This window comes from Phyllostomus hastatus, unplaced genomic scaffold, assembly GCF_019186645.2.
Source record: "Phyllostomus hastatus isolate PE091 unplaced genomic scaffold, TTU_PhHast_1.1 phas_contig_16, whole genome shotgun sequence".
NCBI lineage: Eukaryota > Metazoa > Chordata > Mammalia > Chiroptera > Phyllostomidae > Phyllostomus > Phyllostomus hastatus.
Genome location: NW_025333643.1, coordinates 1,996,457 through 2,023,351, shown reverse-complemented (window position 1 = coordinate 2,023,351; position 26,895 = coordinate 1,996,457). Strand labels below are relative to the sequence as shown.

Sequence of the window (26,895 nt, the reverse complement as noted above, 5' to 3'; positions counted from 1 at the left end):
GATTCCCAGAGAAAAAGGCCTCTTACCCAAGTGCCTGAAAAGCTGGGATTGACCTGGCCCAGTGCATGGAGAGGAAAAGCAGGCGGGATGCAGACTCGCAGATGTAGTGCACGTTGAGGTACTCTGGCATTGGGCTGGGCATTGTTAGCTGGAGAAGAGAAGGTACAGAGCACAGGATGTGACCAAGGGACAGGGGATGGCTTGGTCTGTCAATACAGATTCCTGTTGTGTTTCAGCATCATGGCAGCTAAAATTGCTGTCTCTGATGTTGAGGCTCCTGTATGGACCCATTCTCCTATGAAGTGTGTGTTCTCTGCAGGGGGTGCTGACACTGGCTCCCCATGGTTTCTTGTCTAGTCAACTAGGGTTTGATGGCTCTCAGAATGTGGAATGATGAAACCTCTCAGCTTACCCATACAAAGACATATTTTTCAACTCTTGCCTCAATTAAATTGTCTGTCGTCAGGCAATTCCATTTTGAGTCATAGGTTAAAGTTTAAATCAAATTGAGAAAAGGGGGTCAACTTCCTGGATTAACAGACATTTGGTAGGTGGCCTCAAGGCAACAGTGAGTGAGTGAACAGAAGTCCAGATGGTAGGAGAGTAATATCTCACCACCATCATGTCAGGTCTGGGCTCCAGGAGTTCCAGTGTCTAAGAGCTCTAATGCCTTTGAAGCTTGAATCCCACTGGTGATCTGTGTCCTCAGTATCTTTAGGCAATTATTAGCAGGAACACAATCTTTGTAAATGATCAGCCATATCTCTCTAGTCAGGAATGCTGGGGAAACAGCAAGACTCAGCCTGGAGACCTAGAGACCAAGAGGGCTTCAGGGAAGCTGTGAGTGTCCTGTGAAATGAGGCTGGTGAGCAAGAGTGTGGGGAAAACCCATGGGGACCTCATAGGACCCTTCAAGGACACCCAAGATCTACTTTCTATAGCTCTAGAGGGCAGGTGGTCAGGACCAATGGGTGGGAATGAGGGTTGGCTGCTTGCTTTTGGAACAGACCAAGCGGCCTGCCTCAGCCTGTGCTGGAACCAGGCCACCATTGGAAGATGGAAGGCATAGCAGTCAGCTTTTAGTCCTTGCTGGTCAGCCCCACCACATCAGCCTGTCAGAGCTACCTTCAGAGCCAAATGCCACTGTTAGCAAAAGATAGTAAAGATGCTTTATAATGGGAATACAGTTCTAGAATACAATATCCTGATCAAATGCCACGACAGAAAATGAGCTCACTCCAAGGTTTGATTTTTAAACTGACTGGTACAGTGCCCCCCTCCCACAAGGCTGGGGGCACGTGGTTAGGCTTAACATACTCACCTTAAATGTGACATGAGTGTCTGAAAGGAGGGGGCCTTCAACCTCAATGATGGGTGTGGACTGGTCTCTACTGATGACGTGGATGCTTCCTCCTCCACTGGTGTCTATCCCATCTGCCAGGCTTGGAGGTGAGGAGCTGTCTGTGGTATTAAGTGCTTTAGCTAAGGTATCAAATGCCCTGTGAGCAAAATTGAAGCAAGCAAGTGTTGTGAATCCACAGCTTTTAGGGGAAATGAACTCTAGCTGAGACATAATTGAGAAAAACAATGCATTGGGGAAAGATAATTAAGTTCTACTTGCTGAGAGAAGGAATAACAATGAAAGCTTCTATGTATTGTCTATACATCTCATTGGGCACTAAGGTATGTATTACTATTTTCACATGTAATTTTTATTTTTTACAATTTCTCTCCAAGGTAGAATTCTCAATATTTTACAGATGTGAATGCCGAGGCTTATGGATACTAAATAATTTTTCTAAAACTGCCCACACAGTAAGTGATGGAACCAGAATTCTGCCTAACTCAAATCCTATCCTCTTTCTATTGGATCAGATCTAAATTTTCCTACCAGATTGCAAGTGAACATAAGAACTAGCACACTTGTGTGGCCCAGAGGTGCACCTGCCTGGTCTGGCAAGATGTGCAGGAGTGGCTGCTCCCACAGGAAAGGAACAAACACAAGAGCCATGCTGCAGAGAAGAAACATCCCCAGCTGCAGTGTCTGGGACCAACTAACACTGTCTATCACCTAATATCTATCTACCTACCCTGAGGAATTTAAGGTCTACACTCACTACTGGGAAAAAAATACACATGAAGAAATAGTATAAAACAGAACTGGAAAATGGAATGAGCTACTAATACTTAGGCACAATAAAAAGTGACTTGATACAAGTAACATCTATCCACTAAAGAGTTTTTCCTTGCTTCGACTGAGTTACTCATTGTCCTTTTTCACTGTTTGGAATGAAAAGCAATTTTGATTGTTTTATATAAGTGGGCCCACATTCCCATTGTTAAAACATGAAAGGAGACAAATGTGCAGGGGTGCTGTGACAATTTTACAATCCTTGATTAAATACAGGGTGGGTGTCAAAATGCTGCCACCCACCCTCACAATGCAATGACTGAGTGTGCACGTCAGGAGAGAAGCCTCTACCCTCATGGATTCATACCGAGTAATCTCACTTGCAGACTGGTCCTCTGGCTGCATTTCTGAAGTGTCACCATTGTTAAGGGATTCACTTAGGTTGGCAAGGGAGGTTACTACATTTGCCAGTGTGCCCAGAGCTCCCTGGCTTGTTTCAGCCTATGAGACAAAAAATAGTAACATTAAAAGGTGAATACACACACACAAACACACACACGACTCTCAGGCCAATGAAGGTATAATGTTGGTTTAAAAACAGCTTCTATGGGGGTCTGACTACAGTGAGGAAGCATGGGAAGATCTTTTGGCGATGGATGAGTTCTGTATCTCGACTGTGGTGGTTGTTACACAAGTCTACACATGATAAAATGACAGATCAAAGAGATAAACTGGACATCACCAAAATTTAAACTTTTGTGTTTCAAAAGACATTATCAAGAAAGCAAAAGACCACCCACCACCGCACACAAGACAACCAACAGAACAGGAGAAAATATTTGCAAATCATATATCTGATAATGGTTTAGATGCCAGAATAGCTAAAAAACTCTTGTAACTCTGTAACAAAGATGAATAAGCCAGTTAAAAAAAGAATTTTTTTAGGCAAACTGATAGGCAAAGACTTTAGGTAGACATTTCTTTAAAGAAGATACACAAATAGCCATAAGCACATGAAACGATGCTCATCACTGGAAATGTAAATCAGAATCACAATCAGATACCACTTCACACCCACTAGGTTAGCTATAATAAAACAAACAAGGTTGGACAGGATGTGGAGAAACTGGAACTCTCATACACAGTTGGTGGGAATATAAAATGGTACAGTTACTGAGGAAAACAGGCAATTCCTCAAAAGTTTCAACACAGAGTTACCCTATGACCAGCAGTTCCACTTCCAGGTATATCCATTAAGAGCAATGAAAACATGTCCACAAATATACTTGTACACAAATGTTAAGAGAAGCACTATTCGTAATAGACAAAAAATAGAAACAACCCAAATGTTCATCAGCTGATGAATGGATAAATAAATGGCATAGCCATTTAAAGGCATGTTACTTATCAATAAAAAAGTACAACAGAACAGTTGAACCCCCCTGGTTTCATGGCCTTTCCTTGCAGTGTTAGTTTTCTCTCCATTCCACTACCCTGTCAGTCACTGTCTCGAATGTCTCCTGGGTGACAGCAATGAGCCGGGTGCAATTCCCAGGTCACACACATCACCGCTAACCAAAGATAGGAAGCTCAAAGCCCAGCCTGAAGACCACTGGGTGGAGGGCAGCTCTCCGTGCCAGCCAGTGGCTCTAATTTTTGCCTTTTCTTTCCCAAAAGAGGATGCACGTTAATGTCCTGAGTGTGCACATAGATGTGCACATGAACAAATGAGAAGGCAGCCTGCAGGCCCAGCTCTAGTTCTAAGGGTCACTCTGTTACTGAGTCACTCCTTTTAGAGAAGAAAAATTGGACCTCAGCTGTGGCTGACTGCTACTTTGGGTCATATCAGGAACAAGATGAAAAAGACAATGGATTCCCCTGCCTGGATAAAACCTTCCTCTTTAATTACCTTCATACAAGTTAGCCAGTTGTCTCTCTCTCATTCTCAGATTGAGAAACATCTCTGACCCCACAAGTTAAATTCCATATGACTGATTTGCTCTAACAGTTTTAGAATTGTTAGAATCCTGGCTGAGTTTCCTCCTGCAGGTTATCTAATAAAAAGGAACTAGAGGCTTCTATAAAAGGCCATCTTGGGATAAGTAGCTATTTCTTCAGCATGCTAGCAGTATTCCAATGTGTGCACCAGGGGGAAAATCTTAATAGAGAAGAGAGCCACAGAACTTTCTTCAAATTGAACTCTAAACCCTGTTATAATGACTGTGAGCAGCCAGCCCTTACTGAATTTCTGAGAAGTGATTAGCATCTCCAAAACAAATCATGGTGCTGGGGTGCTGGGGTAGGGCAGTGGGGGAGGGCTACATCACAAGAAATACATTAGAAGCAGAAGGTCATGCTTTAAACATGGCTTCTGAAGGCCAAGAAGAAGATGGTACACACATTTAGAAAAGCACAGCAACATAAAGGTATGAGAAAAGGCATAACATTACCTTGGAATCTGTGGCCAGAAGAACAGTACCATCTTCACGTATCAAAGGTTGCTGGATGTTCACAAGCATCCCTGGATCAAGAAGACCTGTTTGTCTATTTAAGACATAAAGAAACCCAGAGTGGCTTCCAACATTTAATGTACAGTACAACCATGCTATATTTCCCTGTCTCTTCCACACCTGCAGGGCTGAGTAGAAGAAAAGCTCTAACTAGACTTACCCACCAGGGAACTGAACCGTTTTCTCTCTGTAATGAGATGTGCGTACAGCTGGGTCTACTGCCTGAGGCAGGAGGACACAGACACACATCCCCAGGGCTTCCATGGCTGACTGCAGACTGGCCGCTCTGCCAAATAATGTTAACTTGATTTTCAGAATGGCATCAAGACATTCTCAACTCTTGTTCTCTCTACAATAGATGTGGATTTCTTGTTTTCCCTCTCTCTGTTCCTTTTAAGTAAGTTCAATAGATTACTTTAAAAAGGACAGTTATAAACTACCTTGTGGTACCATCTGGGACCACACCTGGGACCATTAGCCTTTTGTCTGTACTGCAAAAAAGCCCTAATCTTGAATTACAGAACCGTTTTCCTGTATGAAAAATGTCAAACTACAGGGCATAAATCTGAGCCCTTGAAAAATTCTGACCCCATCAGCCATCTTCAGGACTGTCCAGGGGAGTGACAGGAACAGCTCCACAAAGAGTGGGATGAGGCCAGACAAACTGGATGGCTGTGGTAGGCCGGTGGGGGGCTGCAAAAGCCCCCTTCCCAAGACACACTGGTGCCTCCTCCTATTACCATCAGCAATAAAAGCTGATGGTAGTGTTACCCTCTGTCAAAACAGGGACTGACCTTGCTCCATCTTTATCTGCCACAAATGTGGGAGTGGCAATCAGAGGACTTCTCAGGTCCTTCCGGATATAGATTTTCTCAGTTGAAGCAGCACAATTGCTTGGTTTCTCCCGTTGTACATCAAAGGGCTTCCGTTCACTCTGTACAGCTTAAATCACAACATAAATATTAATGTTTAGAGGAAAAACTTAAATAAAGATCATATCCTTCATGCTAAAGTAAGGGGTCTTACATAGAAAGTCTAGCTCAATTTTCATAGTGGACTTTTTAGCCAAAGGAGAGAAGGGTTCAAAGCCAAACAGTGCCATGCCAAATCTAAAGGCAGGAAAAAGAGCTCAAGATGGTGGGCATGCCCTGCAAGGAACTGCAGCACAGCATCTGCATGGCCTTGGGGCCCATCCTGAGCCCTCTGGGTTTTTGCTTCTTACTTGCTAACAAAATTGACTCCCAGGAAGAGAAATACCCATCTTTAAGTGAGTCTCTAATAGAGAACTTGTCCAATGGCTCACATTGTAGAGGGACAATTCTAATGTGCACCTCAAGCCTGCATGACCTCTGCAAACTGTTCAATGGTGTCAATTTTCTATCACCCTAGGAACTTCTCCCTTCAGCAATCTGGTCTAAGGACAGGTATATATGATAGAAACAACTGAAGAAAATAAAGACCTTTTTATTTAGCATTAAAAAAAAAAACATTTTACTTACTTATTTTTAGAGAGAGGGGAAGGGATGGAGAAAGAGAGGGAGAGAAACACTGACTGGTTGCCTCTCCTGTGCACCCACAACCCAGGCATGTGCCCTGACTAGGAATCAAATTGGCAACCTTTCACTTTGCAGGACAATGTCCAACCAATTGAGTCACACTGGTTAGGGATAAAGACCTTTTTAAAAGAAAGACTGAACCCCAGATCCAATATGTAAGAAAGGCAAGGGGTTCTATTTCACAGAGGAGGCTCCTGTGGCTTAACAGAAGCTACATGACTTCCCCAGGTCTAACAGCTCCAAAGTGGCAGATCTGGAGTTTGACCTGGTATCAGCTTTACTCCAAAGCCTGTGTTCACTCCACTCTACAGTGCTGCCTCTCCATTTACCAGGAGTAGGTTTTCACATACACATGGGAAAGGACCAACCCCAGCAGTGTCAGAGTTGCAGCACCTAGCTGATCCAAGATAAACCAAAATGAAGGCTGAGTGGGTCTTTTTTCTTCATATTTTAAAGTCAGGTATAGAAACCTTATTTAATAGACTCTTGCTCACTTTCTCCTTGTTAACTCATGTGGTTTTTTAAATACTGTCACTCACATTCCATTTTCATGCCCATCTCTAAGCATTTTTTCAGCCGGCAAAACTGACAGCGGTTCCGGTGATGCTTATTGATGATGCAATCTTGGTTGCTCCGGCAGCTGTAGGTCAAATTTTTCCTTACGCTCCTTTTGAAGAAACCTTTGCAACCTTCACAACTGACAGCCCCATAGTGACGGCCTAAAAGGATAAAGAATGCATGAAGTAGTTCACCAAGAAGAGGTGACCTGTCATAGGCCCTGTTTTTAAGGCAAGCCTATCAAAGTCAGATGCCAGTGCCGTGTGGACAACCACAGGCCTGGGCATTAAACATGGTACTCAAGTCCTTCAGAGAATTTCTATACAATTTTTATAACAGCCCTACAAGGCCATGATGGAAAAACTTAAGCTAAGACAGGTGACATGACAGCTAGTAAGTGGCATGACCTTAATGTTCTTAGTATATGAAGGACCTACCATAAAGCAGGAGCTCACTGGGCATGGCCACACTGCATGCACCTGGCTTTGGTTTGAAGACCTAGGCTTGTGAAGCTACTCAGCTCTGCCACCTACCAAGAGGGCAGGTAGCAAACACATGCATGTACATTTCACTCCTGCACTTACTCCCACTGTGTGAGCCATGTCCTACGTCCTAGACCTCCCCTGGGGGAAGTGAAATGATGAGAGTAGAATCAGCATGGGGACAGTGACAGGGCAGATCCAAGGTGAAGGAAGGCTGCCATGTGGCTCATTTGAGTTAGCTAGTCAGAACCTTTAGGAAACACAGTCCTAGAAATACACTTATTAAAACACAGTTCCTTCTCCCTGCCCCTCCAATCTTGGTTATTTTGGTGTCTCTAAACCCTAATTACCAATGATGTTAAAAAGAGCCCCCTAGCTCAGTTTACCCTCCTTAGTTCACAAAATGCTTCTACAGTTATTATACCTCATTTGCTCCCAGCTGGGACTAACAATACTTTAGTCTTTTTTAAGAAAATTGAATTTATTGGTTAATAAAATTACATAGGTTTCAGGTGTACAATTCTGTTATATATCATCTGTGTACTGTATTGTGTGTTCACCATCTAGTCAGGTCTCCTTCCGTCATCCCATAGTTCAGTCTTATGTAACCCAATGTCTTCATTATTGCTGGGAGGACACTTTTCATAGGACCATCATCTACAGCAGCTACAGAGCATCCCATTGTCCTAAGCTCTAGCACTCAGAGTGATTCCCCAAGGGTACACCTAGAGGTCTCAACTTTGTGCCTTTAAGAACAGTTGTGCTAAAATTACCTAAGATGTAGGCATCATTTTTCCTTCTTTGCAGGGTATTTCTTTGGGGTTTCTAGCCCTTAGGGTGACCTCTGGTATCTGGAAACAACGGCACTGTGAGCTTGTGACTAGGCTGTTCCTTTATGCCAAGAAAGGGACTGACAAATGGGGAAGGCAAGCAGATTCTGTGCCCCTTTCCTTATGTTCATGCTTCATTCATTTGTTCAAAAGTTTGCAGAGTGTCTCTTCTTGCTGAGCAAGAAGGTAGGGATACAGAGATGGAGGGGTTAGACATGGTTCTTGCTCTAACAAAAAAGCATATTCTGGTGGGGAAGACAGACCTGTAAGAACCAATTATAAGATAGTGCAACAAAGCTCAGTGAGGTCTATATAAAAGGGGGACAAAGACAGAGATGACACAGGTGAGGACTCCAAAGGGGTAGAATGGGCTGGGCTCATCAGGATAAGGGGTAGGAGCAGAGGCAAGGTACCCCTGATAGGGCAAATGGTATCACAAGCGGGATGGAGACTGGAGCTTCTATAAATGCTTGCTTGGAGCAGTCTTTTCAAGAGACTTGGTCCATACTCCTTTAAAAATAAAACAAAACAGGACCACAAAGTATCCCAAGGTCCCCTGAATTTTGTGAAACAGAATAAAGTGTAACCAAGCAGCCACCAAAACTCAGGCTTGTGCCTCTAGCATCATTGGAACTGGACCTTTATTAAATATTTCTCCGTTCCTCCCTGTCTGCCTCACTTAGCTTCCACAGTGTTCAGTGTTAGTAGGCCCAAATCTGAACATTTGGGCCAGATATATTCTCTCCTCTCCTTGTACCGATATGCCCAAGAGCTCTTCCCCAAAGACACCAGGGGTGTGGACATCAAACTGAGCCTTGGCTCCACCAGCTGGAATGCCCTTCCACTTTATCTGACATGGGCACACTCAACCTCCAAGGTCCACAGGTGTCTGACTGCCTCTGGGGGCCTTTCCTGACCCTGGGACTCCAGCCAAAATCACATGTTTCCTTCTCCACTTTATCATTTTGTCACACTGGGTTATAGGGAGGGGATGACAGAGACAGTTTACAGGATGAAAGGGGAGTAAGTAACACAGCTTGTGAAATAGCAAAGCACTGTGCAAGTATTGACTAGATTAAAGAAATGATTACTTTCTTAGCAGCACATACATATTCAATACTCAGTTATGATTTACAAACCACGGAAACAGTTCCCTGACTTTTCTTTCAGGTTCTAATAATCTGACAAACTGGTTTGTTTATATATATCATTACCCGGGTGCAAAAAGCGAAGTCCACATTTTGAAACCTATAGCCCAGTTGGTGCATGACAGTAGTCCATGATGCATACCTAGCATGACCTAGGGTTACTTACCAGAGGCTTTGTCGCCACAGACTACACAGTACTCTACCACCTGGGGCCGCTGGACATCGGCCTTCCCCAGCAAACGCTCCACAGAAGCAGAGTCCGTGACAATCTAAGAAGAATCAGAAAACAAGCAGGGTATGGATTAAAAACTAGATTGCTAAGAAAAGTAATGTTTCACTGTAAATTCCTAATCTTGGGTTTCTAAGCAGGACAGATGATCTGGACAGAACTGGGAACATTACACCTGACAACTTAAAACCCAGAATGGCCCTGCTGCCCATCTGGACTGCACCTCTTCATCAGGGGTGGGTGGGTGCAGGTTGAGGATCAAGCACTGGTTTTCACTGATCTGCTCTCCTGTGTGGGTGGTTCCCCACAACCACCCAGGATTGGGGGACTTGTAGGGAATCACACACAGAAGCCTCAACATGATACTGAAGGTCTTAATGGCTGCCTCTCTGTTCCCACACAACAGCTTGAACGCATGCAGAGAGGTGTATCTAGCAGAGAAATAATCAAGCTTTATTAATTAAGTCAGTCAGTCTCTCACTGAGGCAGCTTAGAGTGCAACAACAGGAATAGTTATTTTATTTCTCCTTTATTTGTAGGTGACCTTCTAGGTGCCAAATAGTGCTACTCACCTAGAAGAATACTGTAGCTGATACCAATACAAAAAAGTGAATAATAGCTGTTATTAAATAATGTACCAAATATAAGCCTTAAAATGATATATGTATGGTGGGAATATATACAGAAATCATTATGTAGAATGACCTCTTGTAAAATATGCAGCAAAATCAAAAGCCTCCTTTCACAAACAAGTAGTCTTCTAAATAAGCCTCGAGGAATTCTGATTTCAGATGATTAGAATGTACTGTGGGAAAGGAAAGATAAGGCAACATTTACTAACTGCACTATGAAGTGCCTCAAAAGTACAATTCTGAAAGTTGAACACACTGGTGTTCTAAACCCAGCTTTATTATAAGAAAAAAAAAATCCTTGCCTTCCTTAATTTTTCTCCATAGTAAAAAGTCTGCCCCCAAACACAGATTTTTAGCAGCATTACTTGCAGTAACCAAAGGTAAAAGTAACCCAAGTGTCCACTAACAGATGAATGGGTAAACAAAGTGTGGTATACATATATAGAATATTATGTATTTAGCCTTGAAGTGGAAAGAAATCCTGACACCTGCTATGACATGGGAGAATTTTGAAAACCATATTATGCTAAGTAAAATAAGTCATTCACAAAAAGACAAATATTGTAGGATTCCATTACTATGAGGTCCCTGGAGTAGTCAAATTAATAGAGACAGAAAGTAGGATGGTGGTTACCAGGGGCTGGAGGTGAGAGGATGGAATGGAAGTTACTGTTTAACGGGCACTGAGTTTCACTTTGAGAAGATGACAAGGTTCTGTGGATGGACAGTGGTAGCAGTTGCACAACAATGTGAATGTGCTCAATGCTACTGAACTGCACTTTTGAAAATGATTAAGATGATAAATTTTGTTACATTTTACCACAAACTTTTAAAAAATTAAAAACAAACAAAACCATGAATTCCAACCTGACCCTGACTAAACATGCTCCATGCCTGGCCTCTGTGGGACACTGACCTTGAGTGCCCTTTTAAGTGTTGAGGTTGGAAATCAGTGCGTCCCAAAAACCCTGCTTTCCTTTAAGGCCTTGCTCTTCATCCTGTGACCGCCCTGACCCCATCTCACCCTGCCACAGCAGGGATAAGCAGGGCAGAAATGGAGATGAGAATTGACAGTCCCAGAGGCAGTGGTGCACAGGAGCAAATGAAGACACAATGAACAGCTAGATGAGGCCTGACCATCTGGACAAGGATAAGGTAAGTTAGTCCTTACCTGACTAAGTGTTATCAATAAAATACCGTGGGCAAAGGGCTGCCATCGTGTGGCCTTAGTTAAGAACTAAGTGGCCTCAGTGCCAGCTTGTTCATGAAAGTCTCCTGTGCACCACTGATTTTTCCCAGCTCAACTTCCCATCTGAACACTGTAGTTGGCTGCCTTCTAAGTCTTGCCATTCATTTGCTGACTTTTGCTTTAGCCAAAGCAGCAATCTGCCATGTTTGCCAGCCCCCAAAGAACCTTCTAGAGATTAATTTGGCCTCTATGGCAGATATTATAGCCAGGAACAAGTTCAGTAGCAGAAGTGTGAAAACAAATGCCTGTCAACAAGCCTAACCTGGATCCTGCCAGGAACAAGGTTGTCCGAGGTGGTGAATATGAGCTGCTTGGCACTGGATGTCTCTGGGGAAGCCAGGATCACCTTCCCAGTTCCAGCTCCATCTGGGCTGGTCAAGATGAACTGCTGCTTGGGGGATCCGGAGGTGTCCACTGCGGTGACTATCTGGATCTTCTGTCCTGTCTGCTGGTCTGTCACAATCTACAAGACACAACATGGAGGCTGCTCTCACGGAGCATTGTGCGACTTGTGCACTTGCAGGTGGTTCTCAAAGCGGTGTCTGCCCAACGCCGTCCTGGAGTCAATGCTGGTCCAAGATGCAATTTCACCAGTGCATGGTGAAATGAGAAAAATAAAACAAAAGAGTGAACTTTTCAGAATACAAATTTTATAAAGCTAGTTTTATTTTAGGATGGTATCATTTCCACTCTTTTTAGAATTAAAATGCCCTTTAGGGATGAGAAGGGGAATTGAGTGAAGGTGGTTAAAAGTTACAAACTTCCAGTTATAAGAAAAGTAAGTCCTGGGAATGTAATACACACAACATGAAGACTACGGTGAACTCTACTGTATGGTGCATTTGAAAGTTACTAAGAGAGTAGATCCTAAAAGACGTCATTGCAAGGAAAACATATACTTTTTTCTTTTTCTGTGGATGTGAACCAAACTTATTGTGGTAATCATTTCACAATATATGTAAGTCAAATCATTAGGCTGTACACCTTCAACTTACACGGTGCTGCATGTGAATTATATCTCAAAACTGGAAAAAGAAAAGCCCTTTCTCTTATAAAATGAAGGCAGCAATAAATAGTAGATGATAGGTTTAACTTAAAAAAATAATATCCTTGTTCTGGGCACAATAAAAAGTGTGAACAACTTTTTTGAAATGCTGCTGACCAACCAAATGCAAAAACTGGAAATGACTCCTTTAAAGAAGGGTTGTTTTTGAATGGAAGGTCCTCTAAATAATCTTGCCTTGTGGTGACAGTACAGGGAGTCCCTTGCTGTCATACTCCCAATGTCTCCCACTTCCTGGCTCAGAGGTCTTTAAAGATAGGGATGACACACCATTCAGGGCTGTATCCCCAGGGCCAGCACAGGGGCTGGCACATGGAGAGAAGACTTTAATAACAGACTATGAAAGTATTGAAGGTGCTAACTCTGCGGAAGTTCTGACCCTGAACAACTCTGGGGACTCCTACCATTCAGAAACTCAGCTGTCAGGGGCTGCCTCTCCCGAAAGTCTCTACCGAGTTCATCAGTCACGATTAAAATAGTTGCTATGGCAAGACTGACTTCTCTTATTCCCACTCATAAAGTTCTTTGAAGCTGTTCTAGGCTAGGCTAAGAACCTGCTGTCTCCCAGGCTAAGTGCCCAGCTTAGGGCACTGCCTACCTTCTCCCTGAGGACACTCACAGGTCCTCACTCCAAACAGGAGTCTTGGGGTTGCTGTGGCAGGGCCTTGGGCAAAGGGCAATGCGTTGCATCTTTGGCTGGAACTCAGTTCCCTACAGCATATTTATGGGCAGGTCTGGAATCTGCATCACATCTTGACAGATGTTGCTTTGTGACTGGGAATTCCATGGTTGAACAGGAAATGCACAGTTTAACATAAGAGCTTTGCCAACTGTTCAATATGGAAAATCAGGCAATGCTGGCTAGTTCAAATGAAAATGACATAGGTGGGAAAGATGCAATCACTTAACAACACATGTTTAAATGAGCACCCAGTATGTGTCAAGCAATGTTCTCAGTACTAGGGAGAGGGACATGAACGCCACTAAAGCCCTACCTTATGAAGCTAACCTGCTAGCAGGGAAAACAAACCATGAATACTCATGTCAGTCAGTGGTAAGTGCCATGGAGAAAACTAAAAAGCAGGGTAAATGAACAGAGCATGACAAGAGGAAGTAGCCAAAGGAACAATTTTAGAAAGAAAGACCTCTCTGAAGGAGTGATGCTGAGCAAAGACCTGAATGAAGCAAGAGAGAAGCCATGCAAAGATGTGGCAAAATGTGTTACAGGCTGAGGGCACAGCAAATGCAAGACCAGAAAGAGCAGACCGGGGACAGAAGACACAAAAACAAATCTTAGCTGATGGCTGGGCACGAATCCCAGTAAATCATCATCTCCAACTGAAAGGTCAAAAAATCTTTAAGGCTGAAGAACAGATTTAGAGAGAAGCAAAGGAAGTACCTTTCATTGTTAAAATTTGTGGCATACCGAGAGTCCTCTGGAACAGTAAAACATGAGAGAAAAGCTTTTAGAAAGAATGCTCTTTTAAAAAACTTTCCTACACAATGTTCAACTGAATGGCTGAAGACAGACTGGTTGACTTTTCTCAGATGCCACAGAAGGGACTTCTGCCTTAATTAAGAAGTAAGCACAATGGCCTTTGGAAGGTCATTAATCACACTGAGATCTGAGTCAAATGTTTGACTTTCTTTTCAGTTTTTATTTCCTTTTGGGTTTCTCTGTTGAAAATGAAATAGTCATGTGATTCAGAGGGGTCTTACAATTACCAACTACAAGCAAGGGAAGGATATAGCACAGTAAGTCCTTCACCCTTGGAGTGTTCAGAGATAATGCACACTGTGCCTGAGCACCCACAGTAACTGGCACGTCTCTTCCTTTTATGCTATCCCTAGTCCTCTTGGTGGAGGCAAGGAAGGCACGGGGCTGGGCAGGAGGTAGGAGGGGACTGACTGGGTCCAGACAGGGACAGTTGCTCTTAGTGACTATACATGTAACTTACCCCAAAGCCTATTTTCTTTTTTTCTTCAAAGATTCAGGCCCACATGAGGTCAATGAGTTATTTACAAATATTTAAAAATCTTTTTGTTTATTCTTCCCTCATAAGACATTTCCATTTTCCATTCAGAGAAATCACCTCTATGAAAAAACTAAAAATGTAAGCAGAAAAAAATTCCCCAAATACCCTTGTGGAGACCCCAGGTGACCATTAGACAAACCAAAATGCTGCTAACAGACATGAGCAGGTAGACTCCTGATTAATGGGACCAAGAAATTATCAAATTAAGAGGATGTATCCAGACTTGTTATTACAGTGGGTCCTAAATCTAATGATTGGTGTCCTTATAGGAAGGCCATGTTATGACAGAGGCAGAGATTCCCATAAGCCCTTTGGTTTCCACTGCACAATTCTGAATAATATGGAAAATTTTAGAAATGCCTACATCACATTGCAGCAGACCTGACTATTCCGAGAACCCAAGGATCTCTCTAATTGTGCTCTCAAGGGACCTCAATGTAACCTGACACACTGCGATTCTCCTCCCCTCTGTTCCAGCTAGGGTGGGCTCACCATTTCTGTTGTAGAGAAGAACCTGCAAATGGACCTCCTGAAGGCAAAAACCAGCCACTGAATAATTTTTGTCTGGCTTTGTAAAGTTTAAAATGTTAAAAAAAACTGGTTGCCAACATCTGAAAATAGAGTATTTTCCATTAAAATCAAATCTACAATTTCCTTGACAAAACTTGAAGCTCTTGGGCCCATCTCAGGCCCAAGTTCCCTCATGGCACTGGCTGGCTGGGTGTAGCTGCCTCTTTAGATTAGAGGATCTCTAGTTTGTCCCAATCCCTACCTTGGCCACCTGGTCCTGTAAACACTTAAGTTCGTGATTCTGAGACAAAGCTTTGCAGCTAGAGCCACAGATAAGATGCTTGCTCTACTGCTTCCCAGTTGTGTCAGCCTCGGACAGTTATATGAGCCTTCTGAGCCTTGGCTTACATATCTATAAAAAAGGATTACTAAGAAAGTGAAATGACATGATATGAGTGAAAGTACTTGGTATATTGCCCAGAACATAAAAGGACCTCGATAAAAGTGTTTCCTCCCTCTAAGCTCTCACATACTTCTCTCCTCACTTAGGAAGTCTTGTCTTAGTTGTTCCACCTCATTGTCTCCCTCTCCCAGTGGAAAGATCAAGACTTTCTACTGTGGCTCACTCATGCTTTCCTTTACTCCTCAAATACTTACAGGGGTCTACTCTGTGCCAAGTGCTTTGCTAGATTACAGGCATTGTGGAAATGGCTCCTGTTCTCATGAAGCTTTTAGTTTAGTGGAAAAGACTTGCAAAACAAAAAAAATAAGTAAATAGACCAACTAAGTTGATTTCAGTTTATGATACATATTATGAAGGTAAATGATCACGTTGGGAAAGAGAGAATAACACTGACGCTTAACTTTAGATAGAAAGGTCAAAGAAGGCTGCTGTGAGGAAGTGGCATTTAAAACAAGATTCAATGCTGAGCAGAAGGGAGCCAGATAAAGGTTTAGGGACAATTGTTCCAAGTAACAGGAAATGTTCTGTCATCTAGAAAGCCCTAAGAGGAAGGAACTTTTAGAACTGATCTTAGAAGGCCATGGACAATGAAGAATGACCCAAAGGAGCCTAAAGAGGGATATGGGATGACCCTGTTGGGAATCTGGATTTCATTCAAAGCACAACAAGAGTGCACTGGCTGGGTAGCGCAGTTTGTTAGAATGTTGTCCCGATACACCAAGATTGTGGGTTTGATCCATGATCTGGGCACATACAAGAATCAACTAATGAATACATAAATAAATGGAACAACAAACTGATGTGTGTGTCTCTCTCTAAAATCAATAAATTAAAAAAAAAGTACAATGAGAGCTACTCAAGGGGATTTTCCCTTCTAAAACCAGGTCTTCAAGTTTCTTATACTATTTTACATCTACCTTACAGAATTTACACACACACACCCACACACCACATACATACATACATACATGTGTTTACAAATGTACATGAATATATATAAAATTTGTCGGATCATTACAGGTCAGGGTATATTAGAGCATAACAAAGGACAATAGCAAAGATAATTAAATTAAAAATAAAAAGTAAAAGAAATCTGTTCAAAGATATTCTTGATCTTTAAACTCATATGAATTGTTAGTGTTGCTTGTAGGCAATGATCAGACAAGTAACTTCTCCATTTAGCCCCACTAACTCAATCCCTGCAAAGTTTAGGTGGATAAATAATTTGATACAGCCTTCTTCCCTGAATAACATGAAAGAGTATTTTCTAAAAACATTCAGGGTTTTAAATAAGTAAATACTGGGAAATGCTTTACATTTTAAACAGATCTTCCTGGATGTTGGATGAAAAAAGAACAAAACAAATAGAAACTGAGGAAATGTTGGGATGCCACTGGAATGAGAGCTAAAGGTTGTGGCTGTGTCTAGAAAGAGGACCACTCCGAGATACATGCTTAAAGGAAAAGCAAGAGCATGTGCAGGTGGTTGAAGAAGTCAGGATTGGAGAATGAAGAGCCAGAAATGACTCTCAGGTTTCTAGCCTGAGCTTGGGGAGGTGGAGAGGCAAGGGTTGGCAGAAATTCAAAAGTCTGGTTTTGGCTTGCGAAGTATGATATGTCCAAGTAGATATATAAAGTAAACTACCAGATATATGAGTTTGGAGATCAAAGTAAACTTCTGGTTTCAACTTTAACAGGTAAAGAGCTGGGAAGTCACTGTTTCAGCCTTATAACATAAAAGGGCAAGACAAAATGAAAATCAATGACTTTCCTAGGGCTCATTAGAGAGTTGTGTGTGCAAAGCAACTCTATCCTGAAATCTGGAGATGGGTGACACAAAGTCTGAGATCTACTTACCTGGAGCAGAAGCCAACCTGGAAGGACACTCAAATGGTAACTATGATGAATTGCTGGAGACAGCATGGACTAGCATGGGAGTGAGAAACTCCTGGGGGTCACAGTCTTAGCTCCAGGAACCCCACTTGGTTCTCAGGGTGAGGAGATGAGAAAGATCCCCTGGTGGCTCTGGCAGGGGAAGGGTAAGAGTAGTTTTTGTAAAATAAACTAGAAGTGTTCTCCATAACCAAGACTTATTCTCCAATGGAAAAGACTCTGCCACAGTCTTATCCCACCTGGAAACTCCAGGCCCTTCTAGCCTTCCTGACTCACGGGGGAGGAGAGTAGGGGTTAAGAAACACTTGAGAAGGTCACAGCCCAAGAACACGGGACCACTAAGAAACAGGTTTCACAAGAAGATTATAGAATACCTCCTTTCCTACCATACCACTGTAACCCCCAATATAACAGGGGGTTACAGCTGGAAGAGCTTCAGGACACAGACTCTCTAAGGACTATCTAAGGAAGCCCTAAGTCAACAGGGGAGACAAAGACACTAGCTGAATTTGAAGCCTATGGCACCTGTAACTACAGCAAACATTTAAACACAGCTCAACCCCTAGTCAGATTAACACAAATTCTCACACTAGGGGCTTTACCTCAGTTCCTATTATCTAATGCAGCTGATATTGTCTGGCCTTCAGCAAAAATTTACAAGGCTTGCCAAAAGGCAAGAAAACTACAATCTGAAAAGACAAAATAAGCAACAGAACCAGACTCAGATATGACACAAATGTTGGAATTATAAGGTAAGGAATTTAAAATAACCATGATTAATATGTCAAGGTCTTTAAAGAAAAAAAGCTGACAACATATAAGAACAGATGAGAAATGTAAACAGAGATGGGAGTTCTCAAAAAAGTAGAAAATGCTAGCAATCAAAAACACTGTAACAGAAATGAAGGATGCTTTGATGGCTCACTAGTACACTAGACATAACTAAGGAAAGAATCAATGAGCCTGAAGATAGGTCAACAGAAACTTACTTAACTGAAGTGCAAAGGAAAAAAATAATTAAAAAAGCAAAAGGAAAAAAACCAGAAAAGAATATACAAGAACTATGGGACAATGTCATAATGTAGCATATACATAATTGGAATACCAGAGGGAGAACAAAGAAGAAATATTTGAAGTAATAATGATCAAGAACTTTACAAAATTAATGACAAGACCACAAAACCATAGATCTGTGAAGCTCAGCTATCAAGCAGAATAAATGCTGAAAAACTATATCTAGGCATACCCTGTTTCTAAGGCCAAATACAAATTAAACATAAGAGGCTTAACTTTCCCTGTTGAAAAATAAGGGAGGAGAATTCTCCTCCCTTTCTTTTTAGAACTTTTCGCTCAGTCCTTTTCTTACATAAGTAAATCTTCATAGTGGTTAGATGATCCTCTTGTCAGTCTTACACCTCAGAAATGTTTTTCAAGGACTTGGAAGACATCTTTTTAAAATGCCAACTTCAAAAGAGATAACTCCCTATCTCCTAGTTCTGTGGGAGAGAAAGAGCCTAACTAGGTGGTCACTTGCTCCCATTTGCAAGCTACCTCCTGTCATAGAAATGTAAGAAGGTTGCCCTGGCTGGTGTGGCTCAGCGGACTGAGATCCGGCCTGTGAACCATTTGGTCGCTGGTTCAATTCCTGGTCAGAGCACTTGCCTGAGTTGCGGGCCAGGTCCCCACTTGGCAGTGTGCAGAGGAAACCGATGTTTCTCTAGCTAGCACATTGATGTTTCTCTTCCTTTTTCTGCCTCCCACAGTCCCCCTCTCTCTGGGGGAGTAAATAAATAGTAATAAAAGTAAATAAAATCTTTAGTACCAGTGTACTGGGTAATTATAGCAAGTGGATAAGTGAAATGAATGACAGAAATGCCACAAAGAACAGAAGGAAGTAAGGAATTGGGAATCCTGCTATAAGGTACCTGCATTGTATGTGAAACAGAATAGTGTTATCTAAAGGTAGACTTAGATTAGTTAAAAATGTATATTATAAACTCCAGGGCAACAAAAACATTTGTCAAGTGTGTTTGATACACTAACAGAAGAAATAAAAGAGATCAAGTAAACTGTTCAATCAAAACCAGAAAATGCAGAAAAGGAAGCCCCAGCAACAAATAGAAAACAGTTAACACATGACTGATATTATATCCAAAATCACTTTAAGTGTGAATGGTTGACTTCCAGCCAAGATGGAGGTGTAGATGGACATACTGTGCCTCCTCACACAACCAAAATTAAGGACAACAACAATTTAGAAACAAACAAAAAAACTCAACCAGAACAGACAGAAAATTGAAATGTATAAAAGTCTGACAACCATTCATCTAGACCGGTAAGAGGGGCAGAGTCGGAGGCTGGGGGAGAGGGGTCGGGACATGAAAAAGCTGTGGCTGGCAGACCCTGGCATGCAGGGCGCAGGTGGCTGTTGGCAGACCCCAGACGTGGGGAGGCAACGAGCAGACCCAGTGAGGTGGGCAAGGCAGCTGACTGTCCATAGTCACACATTCGTGTGCAGATAAACCAGGTGAAAACGGGCAGCGAGACAGACTGCACAACCCAGGGAACCCAGTGCTGGCAAATAAAGCTAAAAGCACCGACTGAAAACACTTGTGGGGTTGAGGTGCCCAAAGAGACTCCCAGCCTCACAGGAGAGTTCGTTGGAGAGACCCACAGGGTCCTAGAACGTACATAAGCCCACTCACCCGGGAACCAGCACCAGAAGGGCCTAATTTGCTTGTGGGAAGCGGCAGAGGGGACTGAAATCCAACAGAGAGAGGACCAAGTGCCATTGTTCCCTCTTGGACCCTGCCCCCACATACAATGTCACAACCCAACAACTGGGTTGCCCTGCCCTGGTGAACACCTAAGGCTCCGTCCCTCATATGTAACAGGTGAGACCAGACCAAAAAAAAAAAAAAAAAGGCTCAAATGGAAGAACAAATGAAAGCCCCAGAGCCAATACTTTTAAGAGACCAAGACATAGCCAACCTATCAGATGCACAGTCCAAAACACTGGTGATCAGGATGATCACAGAACTGGTTGCATTTGGTCCCAAATTAGATGAAAAAAAAAAATGAAGGCTATACACTAAGTGAAATGAAGAAAAATGCACAGGGAACCAATAGTAATGGAAAGAAAACTGGGTCTCACATCAATGGAGTGGACCAGAAGGAAGAAAAAAACATATAATTAGAAAAGAACAAAGAAGTAAGAATTCAAAAAAATGAGGAGATGCTTAGGAACCTCCAGGACATCTTAAACATTCCAACATCTGAATTATAGGGGTACCAGAAGGAGAAGTGGAAGACCAACAAGTGGAAAAGTTATTTGAACAAATAATAAAGGAGAACTTCCCCAATCTGGCAAAGGAAATAGACTTCCAGGAAGTCCAGGAAGCTCAGGGAGTCCCAAAGAAGTTGGACCCAAGGAGGGACACACCAAGGCATATCATAATTACATTACCCATGATTAAAATGAAGGAGAGAAGTCTAGAAGCAGCAAGAGATAAGGGGACAGTTACCTACAAAAGAGTTCCCATCAGACTTTCAGCTGATTTCTCAAAAGAAACCTTACAGGCCAGAAGGGGCTGGAAAGAAGTATTCCAAGTCATGAAAGGCAAGGACCTACATCCAAGATTGCTGTACCCAGCAAAGCTTTCATTTAGAATGGAAGGGCAGATAAAGAGCTTCTCAGACAAGGTCAAGTTAAAGGAGTTCATCATCACCAAGCCCTTATTTTATGAAATGTTAAAGGGACTTACCTAAGAAAAAGAAGATAAAAAATACGAATGGTAAAAAGACAGCAAACTCACAGCTATTAACAACCACACCTAAAACAAAAGCAAACTAAGCCAACAAACTGAACAGGAACAGATTCATAGAAATGGAGACCATATGGAGGGTTAGCAACAGGGGAGTGGGAGGAGGAGCGAGGGGAAAAGGTACAGAGAATAACTAGCATAGATGGTAGAGAGAAAATAGACCAAGGGAGGGCACAAATAGTATGAGAAATATAGAAGTTAAAGAACTTATGACATATGGACATGAACTAAAGGGGAGGAATGTGGGTGGGAGGGGGAGTGCAAGGTGGAGGGGTATGAAGGGGGGATATGGGACAACTGTAATAGTATAATCAATAAAATATTTTTAAAAACACCACCACCACCACCACCAACAACAACAACAAAAGTGTGAATTGTTTACATATACCAATTAAAAGAAAAGAATTATCATTTGGATAAAAAAAAGAAGACCCAATTATAAATTGTCGATAGGAAACCCTTGACACAGAAAGGTTAAAAGTAAAAGGATGAAGAAAGATACCAGGTTAACACTAATCAAAAGACAGCTGAAATAACTGTATTAATTTAAAGATAAAGTAGACTTCAGAACAAGGAAAATATCAGGAACAAAGAGGGACATTACATAACGATAAGTGGGTCAATTCCCCCCCAAAACATAATAATAAATCAAGAAGGCAGAAAATAAGGATTTAGTTGACTTGAATAGCATTATATATCAACTTGATATAACTGACATTTATAAAATAATATATCTAACAACAGCAGAATACACATTCCTCTCAAGCTTGCATGAAACATTCACTAAGACATCACATTCTGGGCCATAATATACAGCTTGAAATAAAACAATAACCCTGGCTGGTGTGGCTCAGTGGTTGACTGCCTGCCTGCGAATCAAAGAGTCACTGGTTCAATTCCCAGTCTAGGGCACATGCCTGGGTTGCAGGCCAGGTCCCCACCTGAGGGAGTGCAAGAGGCAACCAATTGGTGTTTCTCTTGTACATCCCTCTCTTTTTCCCTGCCTTCCCCTCTGTCTAAAAATAAATAAAATCTTAAAAAAAAATTTTTTTTAACTCAGCGGAGCTCATAACAGAGCTCTGGGCCATAGATACCCATTTAGGAGTCACTGGCATAGAATGAATGACATTTAAACCCATGGGCTCAGCTAGATAAAATACAGAGAGGAAAAAGTGGATCCAGAATGGAATCCTGAGGAACTCCAACACTGAGCAGTCCAGCAGAAAAGGTGCAGGAAAGAACTACAGCCAATACCACAAAAGTTAGCCTAGAATTACTTCCTGTAAGTTTTATGAATATGAATTCTCCTATAAAACAGATACTTAGCTGATTGACTAATCTGGGATGTTTGAGAGCAGTGGTTCTGAAAAGGCCTAATATTTTAATATATGAGTATTTAGAGTATTTACTCTTGGATCATAGTCTATTTAATAAAATAATCAAAATAAAATTAAGACATAATTTTTTGAAAGCATATTGGTTGAAAAGTAAATGGGTAGGGGTACAGGGAAAATAGTATTTTCTTATTTATAATTATATAAAATCTGAGTATTAGCTTGGGTATTCGAAAACAGAATAATAGAGAATGAGAGGACTTCTGGACAAGATAGAGTCATAGGTAGATACATTTTGCCTCCTTACACAACCAAAAGGACAACAACAAATTTAAAAACAAAATTAACCAGAACTGCCAGAAAATCGAACTGTAGGGGAGTCTGAGAACCAAGGAGTTAAAGAAGAAACATTCATCCAGACCAGTAGGAGGGATAGACACAAGCAGCCTGGGTGGAGAAGACGCGTAGCAAGGCAGCGGCTGGAGGACCAGGGCAGGAAAAGTGGTAGGTGGCAGACTGGGTGAGGAGCCGACTGGTGGAGCTGGCAGTCCCACATTTACATGCAGATAAACTGGGAGGAATAAGTGGAGAGTGAGACAGACCGCACAACCTAGGGTTCCAGTGTGGGGAAATAAAGCCTCAAAACCTCTTAACTAAAAAAATATGTGAGGGGTGAGGTGGTAGGAGAAATTCCCAGTCTCACAGGACAGTTTGTTGGAGACCCACAGGGTCCTAGAACGTACACAAAACCACCCACTTGGGAATCAGCACCAGAAGGGCCCAGTTTGCTTGTAGGTAGCAGGGGAAGTGACTGAAAGCCAGCTGAGAGCTGAGCCAGTGACATTGTTCTCTCTGGGAACACTCCCCCACATATAGCGCCACAACCCAGTGACTGGGTTGCCCCACCCTGGAGAATACTTAAAGCTCTGCCCCTTACTCCATAAAAGGTGCACCGAGACAAAAACAATATGGCCCAAATGGAAGAATAGTTCAAAGCTCCAGAAAAAATACAACTAAAAGTGATGAACAGACAGACAACCTGTTAGAGGCAGAGTTCAAGACACTGGTAATCAGGATACTCACAGAAATGGTTCAGTACTGTCACAAAACAGAAGGAAAGGTGAAGGCTATGCTAAGTGAAATAAAGGAAAATATAATACAGGTCACCAACAGTGACAAGAAGGAAACTGGGACTCAGATCAATGGTTTGAACCAGAAGAAATATTCAACCAGAACAGAATGAAGAAACAAGAATTCCAAAAAATGATGAGAGGCTTAGAAACCTCCGGGACAATTTTAAACGTTCCAACATCCAAATCATAGGGGTGTCTGAAGGAGAAGAGGATGAGCAAGAAATGGAAAACTTATTTGAAAAAATAATGAAGGAGAACCCCAATGTGACAAAGGAAATAGACTTCCAGGAAGTCCAGGAAGCTCAGAGAGTCCCAAAGAAGTTGGACCCAAGGAGGGACACACCAAGGCATATCATAATTACATTACCCATGATTAAAATGAAAGAGAGAAGTCTAGAAGCAGCAAGAGATAAGGGGACAGTTACCTACAAAAGAGTTCCCATCAGACTTTCAGCTGATTTCTCAAAAGAAACCTTACAGGCCAGAAGGGGCTGGAAAGAAGTATTCCAAGTCATGAAAGGCAAGGACCTACATCCAAGATTGCTGTACCCAGCAAAGCTTTCATTTAGAATGGAAGGGCAGATAAAGAGCTTCTCAGACAAGGTCAAGTTAAAGGAGTTCATCATCACCAAGCCCTTATTTTATGAAATGTTAAAGGGACTTATCTAAGAAAAAGAGGATGGAAAATACAAATAGTAAAATGTCAGCAAACTCACAAGTATCAACAACTGAACCTAAAAAAACAAAAACAAAAATGAACTAAGCAAACAATTAAAACAGGAACAGATTCACAGAAATAGAGATCACATGGAGGGTTATCAGCAGGGAGGGTGGAGAATGGGGGAAATAGTACAGAGAATAAGAAGCATAAATGGTAGGTACAAAATAGATAGGGGGAGGTTAAGAATAATATGGGAAATGGAGAAGCCAAAGAACTTATATGTACCCATGGACATGAACTAAGATGGGATGATGGTGGGAGTGGGGGGGGGGACCAGGTGGAGGGGAATAAAGGAGAGAAAAAATGGGACAACTGCAGTAGCATAATCAATAAAATCTATTAGAAAATAAAGACCAAGAGGAAGCTCTATGTGTACCACACAAAACCACCTTCAAAAGACATTAAAAAAAAAAAAAGAGTATGGAGCAGAAGTGTAAGCAAAATGTTGACACATGTTTACAAATATGCTCTATGTATTTATACATGTGTTTGTGGGTGCATATGTAAAGCCTGTTTCTGAAAGAATAAATAAGTAATATGGTAACAGAGGCTACCTCTTGGGAGACACCTGGGGAAGAGGAGGAAAGAAGACTTATCTTTTATTCTGTACCCTGTTTGCTGTGATTGCTGTTATGGTGTGCATCTGTACTCATTCAACATCTACGAACAAGCAATACCTCCTTATCAGTACCTGAGAAGGGCCACTAGAACTTCAGAGTGAGAAAGGAAACATCAGGTGGTTGTAGATATAGAAATGACAGAGAGCAGATACTGGCAGCTCCAAGAAGGGATATATAGGAATAAAGAGCTAGTGGAAGGGAGTAGACAAAGGAGGGTGCTATAAGAATCCCAAATGCCTTCCAAAGGGGACTGAAATAAAGACTGCAAATTTTTTAAAAGTATACAAACAGCAGAAGTCCTTTCTAGTAAAATGTGAAACCTCAATATATAATAGATGAAAGAAGTATTTTATTATATAAATGTATTTTATAAACTCAAATTTAAACATTCTTTTAGGTCAAACAATGAGTACAATAATGCCCTCCTGAAAAACACAAACTTGAAATGGGGAGTATGGAGGAAAGTCTCAGGAAAACTTTAAATTCACAAAGGTGGCAAGAGAACCTTTACACCAATGTCTGCCCCAAAGAGAATCAACACTGCAGTAAAAGTGAGTGCACTGGTGATCTCCAGTGTCAAATCTGGTACATGACATGCTCAAGTGTTTTTCTTTTCATCAATCATAATCACTTTGAAAACGGAATTAAAAAATAAAATTTGAACCTAATGTTTGTGTCTGGGAAGCAATAAAGAACACCATTTCAATACCACTGGTCTGGAAAGATGTACATACAATGAAAACCTGTGAGATTTACTGAAAAGCTACTTTGTGATTCAATGGCTTAGTTAAGCTTAATTCTCAGATAAGTGCTGTTATCCTATGGCTCTTCTTAATCTTAGATAATGGTATGTTTCATATTAACTTTCCCAATGTTGATGACTGAACTACGATTATGTAAATGAATGACATTGTTCTTATAAGTATTAAAGTATCCAGGGCAAAGACAAGTGATGTCTCTAATTCTCAAATGATTCAGAAAATATATACATATACACACTCAGAATTGAAGAATCTGGAAAAGGGTTTGCTAATGAATTTCCATGTATTATTTTCCATAAGTTTGAGATTATATAAAAATAAAACAAAAAATTAAAACTCAGTTGCTAACATTTATTGATGTTTACTTTTTATAGGATTAAAGGAACTACCTCATTTAATCCTTTAAAAATTCTCTAAAATAGGTACGATTTTGTTGTTATTTTATAGCTATACATACAGATCATGGAAACTTTCCCCAGGGTCACATGGCTGAGTAGAGACAAGATTTCACCCTAAGTCTGTTCCACTCAGAGTCAAAGTTCCTAAATGTTGCCTAGAATGTCATCCTTACTGTGTAAACTTTCCCTCCCAAACTTATCACAGAAGCTACTATTGAGTTCCAAGCATTGTTATTTATTAAAACATCATAGTACTTATTCGCTTCCCAGGCCTCAGGGCATGAGAGAATCAACACTGAAGTCAAGGCTGGAAATGAAAAATTCATCAAAGCCATCAGCACCAACATCAAGAACCTGGAAATCACACTATAACTTTAATTTTCCTTTCAAAAACACAAAATTTGAAATGCAGTCAGTTCCTGTGCACTACATTTACTATTTTATACACACACACACACCTTTTCTTATCATTTTAAAAAATCCTCACCTGAGAATATGTTTATTGATTATAGAGAGAAAGGAAAGGAGAGGGGACCTGGCTGGCGTAACTCAGTGGATTGAGCGCGGGCTGTGAACCAAAGTGTCACAGGTTCGATTCCCAGTCAGGGTACATGCCTGGGTTGCAGGCCATGGACCCCCAGCAACCGCACATTGATGTTTCTCTCTCTCTCTTTCTCCCTCCCTTCCCTCTCTAAATAAATAAATAAATAAATAAAATCTTTAAAAGAAAAAAAAAACTTCTTGGTTTAAAAAAAAAAAGAAAAGGAGAGGGAAACATCAATCTGAAATAGAAACATTGACTAGCTGCCATCTGT

General features: G+C 41.5%; 1 protein-coding gene across 4 annotated transcripts in view; it reads right to left on the bottom strand.

Annotated features, from left to right (window-relative positions):
- Positions 1 to 26,895, bottom strand: part of NR2C2 (nuclear receptor subfamily 2 group C member 2) — a 98,990-nt gene that overhangs the window by 13,150 nt on the left and 58,945 nt on the right. For all 4 annotated transcript variants that reach the window (XM_045831921.1, XM_045831919.1, XM_045831918.1 and 1 more), the window contains 8 exons: positions 11,588 to 11,788; positions 9,382 to 9,484; positions 6,737 to 6,916; positions 5,436 to 5,583; positions 4,582 to 4,675; positions 2,499 to 2,632; positions 1,322 to 1,499; positions 27 to 148 (listed from right to left, as the gene is read on the bottom strand). In XM_045831921.1, coding sequence (XP_045687877.1) covers positions 27 to 148; positions 1,322 to 1,499; positions 2,499 to 2,632; positions 4,582 to 4,675; positions 5,436 to 5,583; positions 6,737 to 6,916; positions 9,382 to 9,484; positions 11,588 to 11,788 — 1,160 coding nt within the window. The remainder of the gene's footprint in view (positions 1 to 26; positions 149 to 1,321; positions 1,500 to 2,498; positions 2,633 to 4,581; positions 4,676 to 5,435; positions 5,584 to 6,736; positions 6,917 to 9,381; positions 9,485 to 11,587; positions 11,789 to 26,895) is intronic.